This window comes from Lissotriton helveticus, chromosome 9 (assembly GCF_964261635.1).
Source record: "Lissotriton helveticus chromosome 9, aLisHel1.1, whole genome shotgun sequence".
Lineage (NCBI taxonomy): Eukaryota > Metazoa > Chordata > Amphibia > Caudata > Salamandridae > Lissotriton > Lissotriton helveticus.
The window spans coordinates 624,272,273-624,285,218 of NC_136070.1; the positions used below are offsets into that span (position 1 = coordinate 624,272,273).

Sequence of the window (12,946 nt, forward strand, 5' to 3'; positions counted from 1 at the left end):
TTTATTTATATATAGTTAATTATCTGCTAATAATATTTAGTTTTCTAACCAGCCGTGTACCCCATGCATAGGCACTGCGGAACCCCAGATATCTTGCCAGCATGAAATAAAAAGGTGTGTATTATGTATAAATTACAGTAGTCCAATCCTATGTAATACAACAGGTACACACTCACAGGGTCGATGAAGGGCACCGTCAACGGGCAAGCCTTTCCTCTGCCAATGCAGGTAAGGGTTATCACTTTGTACATTTATTACGCTGATCTGCATGCTTTTAAAGTTAACCATTTATTAAGCTGTGTAAACAGGTCATGCTGATAAAAGTTAGCAATACAGTCTAAAAGCTGAGAGCAAAAAGCCCTGGCACACACAGAGGTCTTGATATTCTGATTAGACACTGCTGCCCTGGGAGCATGGACACCTTGTTCTCTGTGAAGGACCTCGGAGGAGGCGCCTCCCTTTCCTTGGTTCTCACCTTAGCCACGTTGTTTGCCTTTACGGCCTGGAAATCCACCTACAAACGAAGCAAACTGCCTCCCGGCCCCTTTGCTCTTCCGTTTCTTGGGAACATTTTCCAAGTGGATAGCAAAAATCCTGTCAAGTCAATTAAAAAGGTAGGACGATTTAATGATGGACGATGTATTTTGGGAGAGATGTGTTGAAGATGTATCAGGATAATGTTATTTAGTGGGTGTGGTATACGCCTCACGTGCAATCGGTGCCCAAGCATATCTGCCAAAGGATCAATGCGAATGAAGAAGGTTTTACATGTTTGCTTTTGAATCTGACTTTTCAGAAAAGTCAGACAGCACGTTGCTTGAAAGGATTCCTGCACAATCATCGAATGGCTTTGTATGAGCATTCATCTTTGCAACTGGGCACAACGGAAACAATGGTTCTTTGTCATTGATTTAAATCATTAAAATGTTCACAGATCACTTTGAATTATTAAAGTCACTATTCTTTGGAAGGAACTGAGGGACCTGCATTATTTACTTTCTCAAGAAGGTGTCCTTTAATAGACGAAAATAATATGCATTTCAAATAAGACCCAAAAAAGAAAAATAGGTTTATATCATCACCTTGTTTTTGTCATGGCCTGGTAAAAAGGCACAGTAGTGAGATCTACTCTGTATAATTGAAGTCATTATCATCCCTTTTTCCATTGTGTATTATTTGTTTTGTTGGTTAATTTATATACAGAAAAGAAGTCCCACATGAAAGTTTTGTTATTCATACCAAATCATCAAAGTGATGTCATTCTGTCAATTCCAAAACGAATTGTTCATAATTTCAAAAACCAGAAACGTATCACAGTATCATATGCAAATCATATATATGTGCATTTGTACAAATACATCGCACAGCGTTATACAAAAAGATATTAAAAAAATTAACAAATATCTGTAAGATAACTTGGCTTCCTGCATTCATAAAAATATAGCATTATAAACTCGGGATTATATTCGTCGAAAACAAAACATTTTACATTGTTTTAACTGTAGTAAGTTTAGTAGAAAACCTTAAGACATTCCTAATTAGCAAACTCGATTTCGATGAAGTAAGGATGCTCGCTTGCTTATAACGCAAAGGTCTTTTAAAAGTATGTAAAGCACGCTCAGGTTTCCTAATTATGCTCTAAATGCAAATATCTCGTATTCCAGATATTTCATGTACCACACAATAGTGAATGTAGAAAACCTTTTGTACAGCCATTGATAATCTGCCATGGTTGCATAAACAAAAATAACCAGACTTTTTGTTTTTAAAATGATGCAAATAAAACGTTTGTGTTAATGACAGTTTGTCAAGCCACAGAATACAGAATCCTCAATATGATATGCCACTGAAGGTAGGTTGCATAAGAATATCATAATGTATGCAATGGGGGACCCAGGGCAAATAAGGTCCAGTAGACAAGCCTTGATGTATGAACTAAAAATAACGAGATATGCTGTTCCTGGTAGTGAGAAATAAAACGAATTTCGTAGCGCACCCTGCATCACATTTTGCGATGCAGGGCGCGCTTCGAAATTCGTTTTATTAATTAAATTGTTTACTTACCTTCAATTATCCATACTCTTAGCACCCCCCCACCCTGCCCCTCCCCCACCCCGCCTCTCTGCCCCATACAGCGCTGAGCCAAATGGAGATTACATTAAGGTCCACATTTAGTAATACTTGTGCAGAACAATGTACCTTCAAGAAAAACTGTGTTGCGCAGATACCAAAATATTGAGCAGCATAATACATACTAAGCATCACTTGGCAATAGGATAACTTGCAGCCCGAGGTGCAACACATGACGATGTAACGTCAGAGTTATTATAAGCCGCATACGCCACACAATGTTAAAATAGTGTCATATGAATAGTGCAAAATGCCATTTCGATGAAGCGGTGAACATATTGGTAACTGAGGGGACAACAATGCAGGATTAGTTTTGCATCATCCAAAATCTCGACTACAAAAAAGGTCGCCCTTTGTGTATAGATCCTTGATAAGGTGAAAGTGGGTGACCTAGCACGAATGATGGTTGAAGAGTTAGAAAAGAGGCTGGGAGTTTGCCTCTTTATGTCGCACTCTATGCGTATGACCTCCTCCTCTACACTCAAAGGGAATGCACCGATGAGGAGGGGGGCATCTCCGCATTGACAGGGTTTGGCCTCCATTCTGGTCTATGGGTTAACTCGGATAGATCCAATGCGTTCCCAATGTACATCCCACTCACTTGGGCTCCCCTCCTGAGGAGGGTACTACCCTGCATTGGGAACTGGTTATGCTCTGATATCTAGAAGTACAGGTATATCACACTGAATCAGAGCTGATAGAGGGTAATGTTAGATCGACCCTCACATGCCTTAATTGTTCTACACTCTTTTGGCTCTCCCTCGCTCTCTCTGTGATGGGAAGAAGAAAAATGTCCTAGCTATCGTAACAGAAAGTTTCAATTCTATTAAGGACTCAGAGGCCTGGATTATGCCATTCTCTCTTCACTTTATTAATAGCAGCCAAAAACAGATAACAACTACGTTTCCCATGCAACATGGCTAAATCAGTAGTGAAAAGAAATCGTCCAATCAACTGCCAACATGGGTCCTCCAATCAGTGGCGATGCAGACCAACATATTCTGACTCCACTGACTTCCCATCCTCTTTCGAAGCATGAAGAAAGCCGGAATCTCACATTCATGAGTCCTGTTTGTTTGATGCAGAACCTACAACAAAAAACAGAAGATTTTAACTAATCTAAACCAGGAAATGCTGAACCTGTGGATAAAGCAAGTGAGGTATAACACCATATAAACTTTCTTACCATCTCAATATAGAATGGAAACTGTTTTACTTACTCAAATACAGGGAGAGACAGTTGCTCCAAACCCTAGGGTTGGATAATCCTTGCCTCCGAGTTCTTAATAGAATTTAAACTTTCTGTTAGCTAGGAGATTTTTCATTCTATGTCAGAAGTGGAGGCGAAGATTATGCTAGCTCAAAGCTTGCTCACCATGAGGTGAGCCATATCCAGGACAGGTTTGAATTAAAACCTTTTAAAGGAGGAGTCTGAGGACCAATCTGCCGCATTGAGGATGTCCTCTAAACGTGCACATAAACCAAAGACCTTGAAGGCCATTGCTCCTCGAGTTGAGTCAGCCCCGAAATCTTTGAGGTTAATGCCTGCCTCCTGCATAACCCTTCAAACCAATCTGGCTATTGTGGGTGATGATACTGCTCTAAAAGGTTTGCATAATGCAATAAGGAATTGACGCTTCACAGGGGGCTGGAATTCTCCGTTGCCTTCTCATACGCTGTCAGACAGCGAACCACACACAGTTTTGGGGACTAATGACTCTCGTGTGGCACTTCATTCGTCTATGAAGAGTGAAAGTAACCCCATTCAGAGTGAACAGCCTGCCCGTGATATCCAATGTCCAAGGGCCTGATTCACAGAAGTAACTTAAGACAAAATCCTAAACTTACTACTTTGGTATTCACAGAATGCACTTACTAATTTTGGTATTTACAGAATGGATTTACGACTACTAACTTTACGCCCGCACTCGGGCCGGAAAGTCCGGCCCGGAGGCGGAGCTTGCGGCATGGAGGCGGAGATTGCGGCTTGGAGGTGGAGCTTCTGGCCCAGAGGTGGAGATTTCAGCCATGGCTAAATCCCCACCTCCGAGCTGGAAGCTCTGCCTCCAAGCCGGAAGCAGAGGATGAGGGGCTTGCTTGGGACTCAGGAGAACAGACGGAAACCGGGGGAGTAGGATTGGAGAATCCCATAAAGTTCAAGAAGAACTGGAAACCAAACTTGCGATCTCCACAAAGGAGTGACCAGAACCACCTCCGCCTGTTGCCTCCTGATCTGGGCGGTTGCCCTAGTTATCATAGCAAAGGGAGGAAACGCATATCTGTGTTCCAGACTCCAATCTTGGAGGAAGGAATCCCTGGCTACTGCCACGGGATCCGGCCTCCAACTGAAGAACCATGGAAGTTGATTGTCCGATCATGAGGCAAACAGGTCTATGAAAAACTGACCCCAATGGTCGTTCAATGATTGGAAGACCTCGGAGTCGAGCATCCAAAAGCTGGAGTCCCTGAAATTGAGGGATTTGAAATCCACAGCCAGATTCTCCCGACCAGGAAGATACTCGTCCTTGACCAACACTTGATGGTTCAGGCAATACTGCCAAAATCTGGCGGCCGAATAAGAGAGGGCCTTGGATCTCTTGCCCTCTAAATGATTGATGTATCGGATGACCAAAATATTGTCCATCTTCAGAAGGACTGAGGATTGAATGGAGTCCCTCGTCCAGCAGCGAACGGCGAAAAAGCCCACTAGAAGCACTAAGCAGGTGATATGAAACCTCCATTCTTGAGGAGACCACAATCCTCCTGTGGAAAATTTGCTGCATCTGGCACCCCAGCCTTATCTGCTGGCATATGATTCTATCACGAAGTCTGGAGCAGAACCGAATATGGTGCACCCGTTCCAGGCCTCCATATGTTCTAATTAAATGTGATTTCCTCCTGGGGATCCTCGGACTTTGAGTTGTTGACCACAAACCCCAGACCTTGCAGGAGGTCCACCGCTGTCTGGAGATGGCGTGAGAGTTGGCACGGGCACACGCCCATGAGGAGGATGTCATCCAGATAGACAATCATTTGGATTCATTGTGCTCTCAAGAACTCCACCACCGGTCTGAGGACCTTGGTGAAGCCCCAAGGGGCTGAAGAAAGACCGAAAGGAAGGGCGGTGAACTCGTAAGTCTGATTGTGCCACACAAATTGGAGAAAGCAACAAATGGGAGGAAAAATTGGAACCACCAGGTAGGCGTCTTTTAAGTCCAGCCGTACCATCCAGTCCAGAAGTCTCAGGACATCCCTGAGGAGGTGAATCCCCTCCATTTTGAAGTGGCGGTAGACCAACCACTCATTGAACTCACTGAGATTTTTAACCAGACGCTTGCCCACGTCCAGTTTGTCCACTAGAAAAATGTTGCCTATGAACCCTCTTGGGTAAGGTGACGTACGGGAGATGGCTCCTTTGGCTAGCAGGGTGGAAACTTTTTTTTAACACTTTATTTTTCAAATAAAGAATAGGATTCACATAGCTTTGCAAATAATCCCTTTACAATCAAAGTAAGTCGTACCTGACAATTTCATTACAATAGCGGTTACTATAGCAGTCTGTACAGTGGTCTCTTATAGTACTTCAACCTGTCCCCAACACGTCCCCCCACCCCCTGCCACACCCCATTCCAAGTTATTAGACATCACGGCCAACAGTGCATCTCAAGTAAAGCTAATCAACTCCGTCTCCCCCGGATCATGATGTACTGAAAAGAACCTCCTGGGCTCAAGAATTTCCCCCTCATCCCAATCCCTCCGGTACTATGCCGTTGTCTGCCTGTGTGTTGGAAGCCTGCTTGGTGGCTGTCACGGCCCCCATATGTCTTTGGGACGTGATGTTGGTGGCATAAGACTGGCATATATCTTAGCATTGGTGTTGCAGTACACTAAACTCCTCAGCCAATCTTGTAGCTTAGGAGTAGTTTTCCTGCTCCAGTGAATGGCAACTTCCCTTTTGGCCAGCAGTAGTCCCAATGATGCTAGTCTCCTAACTTTTTTGGGGATCTGAACCATGTATCCTAAAAGTGCAATTTCAGGGAGAGTGACCAGTGGAAGACCGATTATCTTCCCTAGTGTCCCGTGTACCGCTGACCAGTAGATCTGCAAGCGGGGACAGGACCATGCCAGATGCAGAAAGTCAGCGTGTGGAGCAATGCATTTTAAACAGGTGTGAGGCCTATCAGTGTCTATCCTTTGCGCCATGGCTGGTGTGAAGTAAGCACGGCTGAGAAATTTAAAATGCAGCAACCTATGGCGGCTGTTGAGTGAAATGTCCTTGGTGGCCTCACAACATTTTGCCCATTGCTCATCCGTTATAACACTTCCTGTGTCCACTTCCCAGGCCTGTCTGAGTTTGGAGTCGTCCACAGGTAGCATCTTGGCGCAAGCTTTGTACATTTTAGAAATGAGGCGTGTGCCACTTGGGTTTTCTAACACCAGAGTGAGTGGGGGAAAAGAGTCTGGCTCAACAGGGTATGTGGAGTGCACAGCGCGCAGTGTGGATTTCATCCGGCTCATAAGGAAGCGTGTCATGAAGCCGCAGTCGGTGAACCTGGAGTCTTCGTCCATCAAGAAGATATGACCCCCCCCCCCGGGAAGAGATCGCCTACCTTTACAACGTCTAGTGCAGACAGAGTACGCTGCACTAGCCCTTCCCCAGTGATCGGGAACCATTTAGCATTGGGTAATGGCAGGGTGGAGGAACATAGGAGCGCGGCGCCTTTGCGCTTTCTCAATTTAGCCCACGCGCAGGCGGTTGTGGACACTGTCTGTCTGTATGATGCATCTATTTCGTGGGAAACCACCCAGTAGTACCTCGCACAATTTATCTGGGAGAACCAGGTCCGCCTCTGGCCGTAGAAACGGAACGCATGCATCTGCGTGAAACCAAGCGAACGCGTAGCAGCATTGCGCTACCAAATAATACAGTTGGAAGTCTGGGGCATACGGTAGGGTCATTGTAGACCAGCGAGTGTTCGGTCTTTTTCAGCCCCAAACCAGGTAGGTCATGAGTCTTTGCAAAGTGCGAAAGAAGGCATCCGAGAGGGGTATTGGAATATTATTAAAGAGATATAAAAATTTGGGAAGGACCACCATTTTTAATATAGCCACCCGGGCAGCCAGGGACAAGGGTAATCCCAGCCATCTGTTGACCTGCTCCTCTAGCTTTTGGAAAGTCTGTCCATAATTTAAGCAAATGATTTTATTGGTGTCCAGGTGAATATGTATACCAAGATATTTCACTGAATCTTGGCACCATTTGAGAGCGAATTCGCAGTCCCATTGGACTGTGCTCGTTGTTAGTGGGAATATGATGGATTTGTGCCAGTTTATACCCAGACCCGAAAATCTACCAAAACGGATGATTTCCTGGATAAGAGGCGACATATTGAGGTGTGGTTTCCGGACGTAAAGGATGGTATCGTCCACGTATAAAGAAGCTAGGAGTGGGCCCGTATTAAACTGCAGTCCTCTGTGTAGGTGGCGCTCCTGGAAATGCCTGATTAACGGGTCCATAGCCAAGATGAATAAGAGCGTGGATAAGGGGCAACCGTGCCTAGTTCAATGAAGCAATGAAGCCATAAGGCAGTCCCATGGGCTGCAACACCTCCACAAGGAAAGGCCACTCCAAGGATTCAAACGCTTTCTCTGCGTCTAGCAATACTGCGGCCACTGGAATTTCGGGGTGTATTCTATGTAACACAGCAAACAGCATATGGAGATCCAGGGATGTCGAGCTTCGGGGGACGAAGCCAGATTGTACTGGGGAAATGATGTACTCCATCAGCTGTGATAGCTTGTTTGCGAGCACTTTTGCCAAGATTTTATAGTCTAGATTCAATAAGGACAGCGGCCGATATGAGCCGCTTTGCTTGTGATCTTTGCCAGGTTTCGGAAGAAGTATTATTACGGCTTCACACAATGTGGGGAGGAGACTTTGTATCTCTAATGCTTCCACATAGACCTCAATTAGTTGGGGGGCCAGAATGTCCTTGAATTCTTTATAAAAGTCCCCTGTGAAGCCATCCAGCCCCGGGGCAGTAGATCCCTGCAAGGTGTCTATGGCTAGTGTGACATCGGCAACAGATATTGGTTCCGTCATAAAGTCTAGCATTTATTTTTCCAAATACACCAATGCGACTTTGTCTAGGTATGCAGTCTGGGCCATGCTGTTGAGTTCTGCCCTGGAAGAGCACAGGGGGGTGTAATAGTCCATGAACTCGTCCCGACTTGCCGATGTTGAGGTAAGAGTGGTACCAGTAGCTGAGTGCAGCTCAGTAATATAAGTTTTACTGTAAGGCAGTCTCAGCATTTGCGCCAGATCCCTGCCAGGCCGCTTGCCTTTGCCGTATCATCGTGCTGTGTGGTATATTCCCAGGTATAGTATCACTCGATCAGCCGTGTCCCTGTATTCAGACAAAAGGGCAAGTCTCTCTTCCTGAACCTCTGGGTCAGGGAAAGTCGCGAGTTGGGAATCCAATGTGGTTATATCTCGTTCGATACAGGCCATCGTTTGACGGAGATCCCTAAGTACCCCCGCCTGTTTGGAGATGTATAACCCTCGGATAACAGCCTTGAAGCCCTCCCACAGCACCCCCATGGTGTCTACTGAGCCTGTATTGAGTCCTAAATAGTCCTCTATTGCTTCACGCACTTCTGCATTAAACAAGTCATCTTGGAGTGCCTTACTTGGGAAGCGCCATTGTCACTCATACCCTTCCGGACGTGGAAGCATCAAATGTAATGCTATCAGGGAGTGGTCAGAATGTGGGAGTCAAACCAATCCGTAACTATGGGAGAGATCAGCCAATAGTCTATCCTGGACCAGGTGCCGTGTGGGCCAGAATGATGGGTGTATTTGGTGTGGGTGGGATTATGCTGTCACCAAATGTCAATCAGTGTATATTGATCACAGAGGTCCCAGAGGGCCCTCCTTGCCCGCGGTTTAGCATCATTTGCTGTAGACATGCTGTCCAGTGTGAGGTTTATCAATAAAGTGAGGTCCTCTCCCAAAAGCAGCGCATGAGGATCATGTTTTGCAATCCGGGCATTCAGGTCGTGGAAAAACTCAGGGGCGTCTACATTTAGAGCATACACGTTAATCAAAATGTCTTTATGGCCATACAGATTGCCCTTGACCATCACATACCTGCCCACCGGATCTCGGTTCATGTCTATAAGGGTAGAGAGGAATCTCCTGTGAATCAATATTGCTGTGCCTCTAGCGTAGTTGCTATAATTAGCGAACAATCTATGTGTGCCCCAGTTGGCACCAAATCGAGCCGAATCTGTGGGGGGAGGTGCGTCTCTTGTAAATATGCTATGTCGACATTGTGTTGGAGAAGATAATGAATCACCTGCCTATTCTTACAGGTGTTATTGAGGCCTCTGACATTCCAGGACAGCAGGCTGATGGCTGAAGGTCTCTGCATGTTATCTAACCGTGACATCTAAACATTGTATATACATTCTCCTGTCAGGACTGTGATGCAACTGAAACTTGGCAAGTAATGCTAAACTAAAGAGTGAACAACAACAAGCGCAATCTGTGGTCCTACCCCGTTCCCTCCTACCCCCACCCAGCTGCCTTCCAACCCCAATGTGGCCATCCCCCAGTAAGTTTTTCCCTCCCGGGTGTCATAGGGATCACCGGGCTAGCAATTGAGGTCCAATAAGAGGGCCCCAAGACGAAAATGAAACAACTCAGTGGATACACCAGGGGTCAGCCCCAAATCTGGCCAGTCAAGTGCCATATCTGTGAAAAATACAAAACTATACTATTTCCCCTATGTAAACCGTTGATAATGCGAAATCAATCAAAAGCATTACCCAGCGCCAGTGTTCAAAAATAGTTCTGCACTTCAGAGCCGCTGTGAGGTGGGACAAGCAAGTGCACCCTCCGTAGAGTTTTGCGTGTTCCGCGTCTTGTGCCTACGGCAAAATTCTGGGCCTCTGCCGGGGTGTCAAATATTCAGGCTCTACCGCCAACGTCCACTTTAAGTTTCGCTGGGTTTAGCATGGCATTTTTGAGCCCAAGGTTGCGCAGTGTCGCCTTAATCCCCTGGAACTTGTGGCGCGCCTCCTGGACCATCGGAGTAAAGTCAGGATAGAATGACAGTCTTGACCCCTGCCATTCAACTACACTGCGTTCTCTTGCCAGTCACAGCGCAGTGTCCCGGTCCCCAAAGTTCTGGAGTTGCGCTATGATGAGTCGAGGGGAGGCTTGTGTTAGGCCTGGGGCCAAGGGATCTGTGGGCTCTCTCAACCAAATAGCCAGGCGTAAAGGCCTCGCTGCCAAACAGGTCTGTGCGTAGCTTCTCCACAAAAAGGTCAATCCGGCCTGTAGATGTCGTCTCCGGAACCCCCATGATGCGGACGTTGTTGCGGCGCCCACGTCCTTCCAAGTCCTCGTTTATGATGGCTACTTCTTTGAGCAGGCGTTCCACCCGTTCCAGCCTCTTCGGGGACTGGGCTGTCCCGTCCTCTAAGTCAGAGACACAAGCTTCCCTCACGTCGAGGCGCCTGTTGTGAACCTGTATTTTGGTGACCAAAGACACAAGGGTCTGGTCAAGAGTGTCGAAGCGGGAGTCCAGCGCCCTAAATTCAGCCTTCATCTCAAGCATCAGGGTGGCAACGGAGGCCCTCGAGGGTTCAGGTGACTCTGTAGTGGGCACCTTGGCAGCCATGTCAGTGGTGTGTAATGTTGCTCCCTCAGCCACTTTTTCAAAAGGGAGGGTTCTTTGCTTGGGATCCTTACGTCCCATTCCTCAGAGATAGCGACACTGGTGAGGAGGATCCGGCTTGGAAATGAACTACAAGCTTCTCTTGGGTAAAAAAAAAAAAACCTGTTCTCCCGGGCCCCAAACACCGTGGACGCTCGGGACAGCAGGCTTGCACTGGCGTGTGGCTTAGGTTAGATTTGTGTCCTGGCAGTAAGATAAAGCAAATGGTGGCACCCTCATAGGTGATGTGCATGTTATTGAAGCAGACTTGGGGCCATCTGAGCAACTGGATCGTGAATGCTCAGTTTACTGGCACCGGATGGCCTAGTAGCACTGTATTTCAGCAGTTAATAGCGCTGTGTAGGCAGTGACGAATCGCCCTGGTAATGCAGGTTGAATGGCTCTAAGTGAGAGCAAGGCATCCAGGAAAGGTACAGCATGTCCCGGGGAAGCCCTGCGGGGTGTCCTGTCCAATCCGTAGTGCTGAGTGTCAGGCGAGCGCGCACCCCCCTCCACAGCAGCCGCCACAGCGCCAGGCCAGCGCCCCAACCCGGAAGGCAATAACAAGTGGGCCCTGTCCCCACGTATGCCTGGCTTCAGCGTGTTAGGGTTGTGGGGCAGAGCAGCTGGCCAGACAGACGATAGCGGACACAGGCGGCAAGGGAGGGGGAATTGTCACCCGCGTGGCCCGACTCACCCGGCCTCCTGCTAGGTTGTGCTTGCAGCGCTGCGGCCGTCCGCAGGATGTCCTCTCATGCTGGCCTGCTGGAGCGTCGGATGTGGTAGTGCCGGCCGGACCCCGCCTCCTCGGGCACGACGATGCTTCAATATGGACGGGAACTGGCGTCCGCCGATTAGATCTTCATATGCAGCACCGCTTCCACTGTCTATGGCGCCGACTTTAGCTCTGGATTGCATGCATTTTGCAGGGGAAATCGTAGATGGGCTTGGCCGATTTCAGGAGACGCTGTTGGGAGCTACGTGGTTTGTGGCTTGCGCTTGGGGCTCGAGGCGAGCTGGGGGTTGAGGCGAGCTGGTGACTCTCCCGCTGCTGCTGCCGTCGCGGCCGGGCTTTGCTCCGCCCCCCCCGCATCCTACCTCAGACTTGCTGCTGGTGTCCGGCCGGGCTTGGCTCCGCCGGCACCGCTGGGGACTCCATCACCCAGGATTCTTTGCGCCAGGAAGGCACTCATCGCGCGCCAGGAGGCGCATATTACCACGCCTGGTGCTGAGCCCTGTGGGAGACGCTGTTGGGAGCTACGTGGTTTGTGGCTGGGGATTGGGGCTCGAGGCGAGCTGGGGGTTGAGGCGAGCTGGTGACTCTCCCGCTGCTGGTGCCATCGCGGCCGGGCTTTGCTCCGCCCCCCCCGCATCCTACCTCAGACTTGCTGCTGGTGTCCGGCCGGGCTTGGCTCCGCCGGCACCGCTGGGGACTCCATCACCCAGGATCCTTTGCGCCAGGAAGACACTCGTCGCGTGCCAGGAGGCGCATATAACCACGTCTGGTGCTGAGCCCTGTGGGAGACGCTGTTGGGAGCTACGTGGTTTGTGGCTGGGGCTTGGGACTCGAGGCGAGCTGGGGGTTGAGGCGAGCTGGTGACTCTCCCGCTGCTGCTGCCGTCGCGGCCGGGCTTTGCTCCGCCCCCCCCGCATCCTACCTCAGACTTGCTGCTGGTGTCCGGCCGGGCTTGGCTCCGCCGGCACCGCTGGGGACTCCATCACCCAGGATCCTTTGCGCCAGGAGGCGCATATAACCACGCCTGGTCCCTCGCCACGCGAGGTCGCGCCGGGAAAAGCCCGGGACAACGGCGGGCCCTCTGTGGCCCTCAGAGGCCGGAAGAGGCAGGGCAGGGCCACCTCACTTGTTCCTCGCCTGTCTACCGCTGGAAAAAGGAGGTACACCTTGTTGGCCCATAACAGTGACTTTTGACTAACATTTAAAGCTTAACGAGGTTACTACGTAACACGTTTGTTTAGCGTAGGTGTCTGTTAGTATTATATTAATCATTCGCACTATGACTGGGAAAAAAGTATCAAAAAACGTTAACTCTCAGGGGGGCCTCGGAACGGGACTTTGGACAATTACCTTACTA

At 48.6% G+C, this 12,946-nt stretch overlaps 1 protein-coding gene across 1 annotated transcript in view; it reads left to right on the plus strand.

The window, feature by feature from the left end:
• Positions 1–324: 324 nt before the first annotated feature.
• Positions 325–12,946, plus strand: part of LOC144781704 (cytochrome P450 2C5-like) — an 852,328-nt gene continuing 839,706 nt past the window's right edge. Inside the window, exon 1 of the mRNA XM_078660680.1 lies at positions 325–614. Coding sequence (XP_078516806.1) covers positions 414–614 — 201 coding nt within the window. The 5' untranslated portion in view covers positions 325–413. The remainder of the gene's footprint in view (positions 615–12,946) is intronic.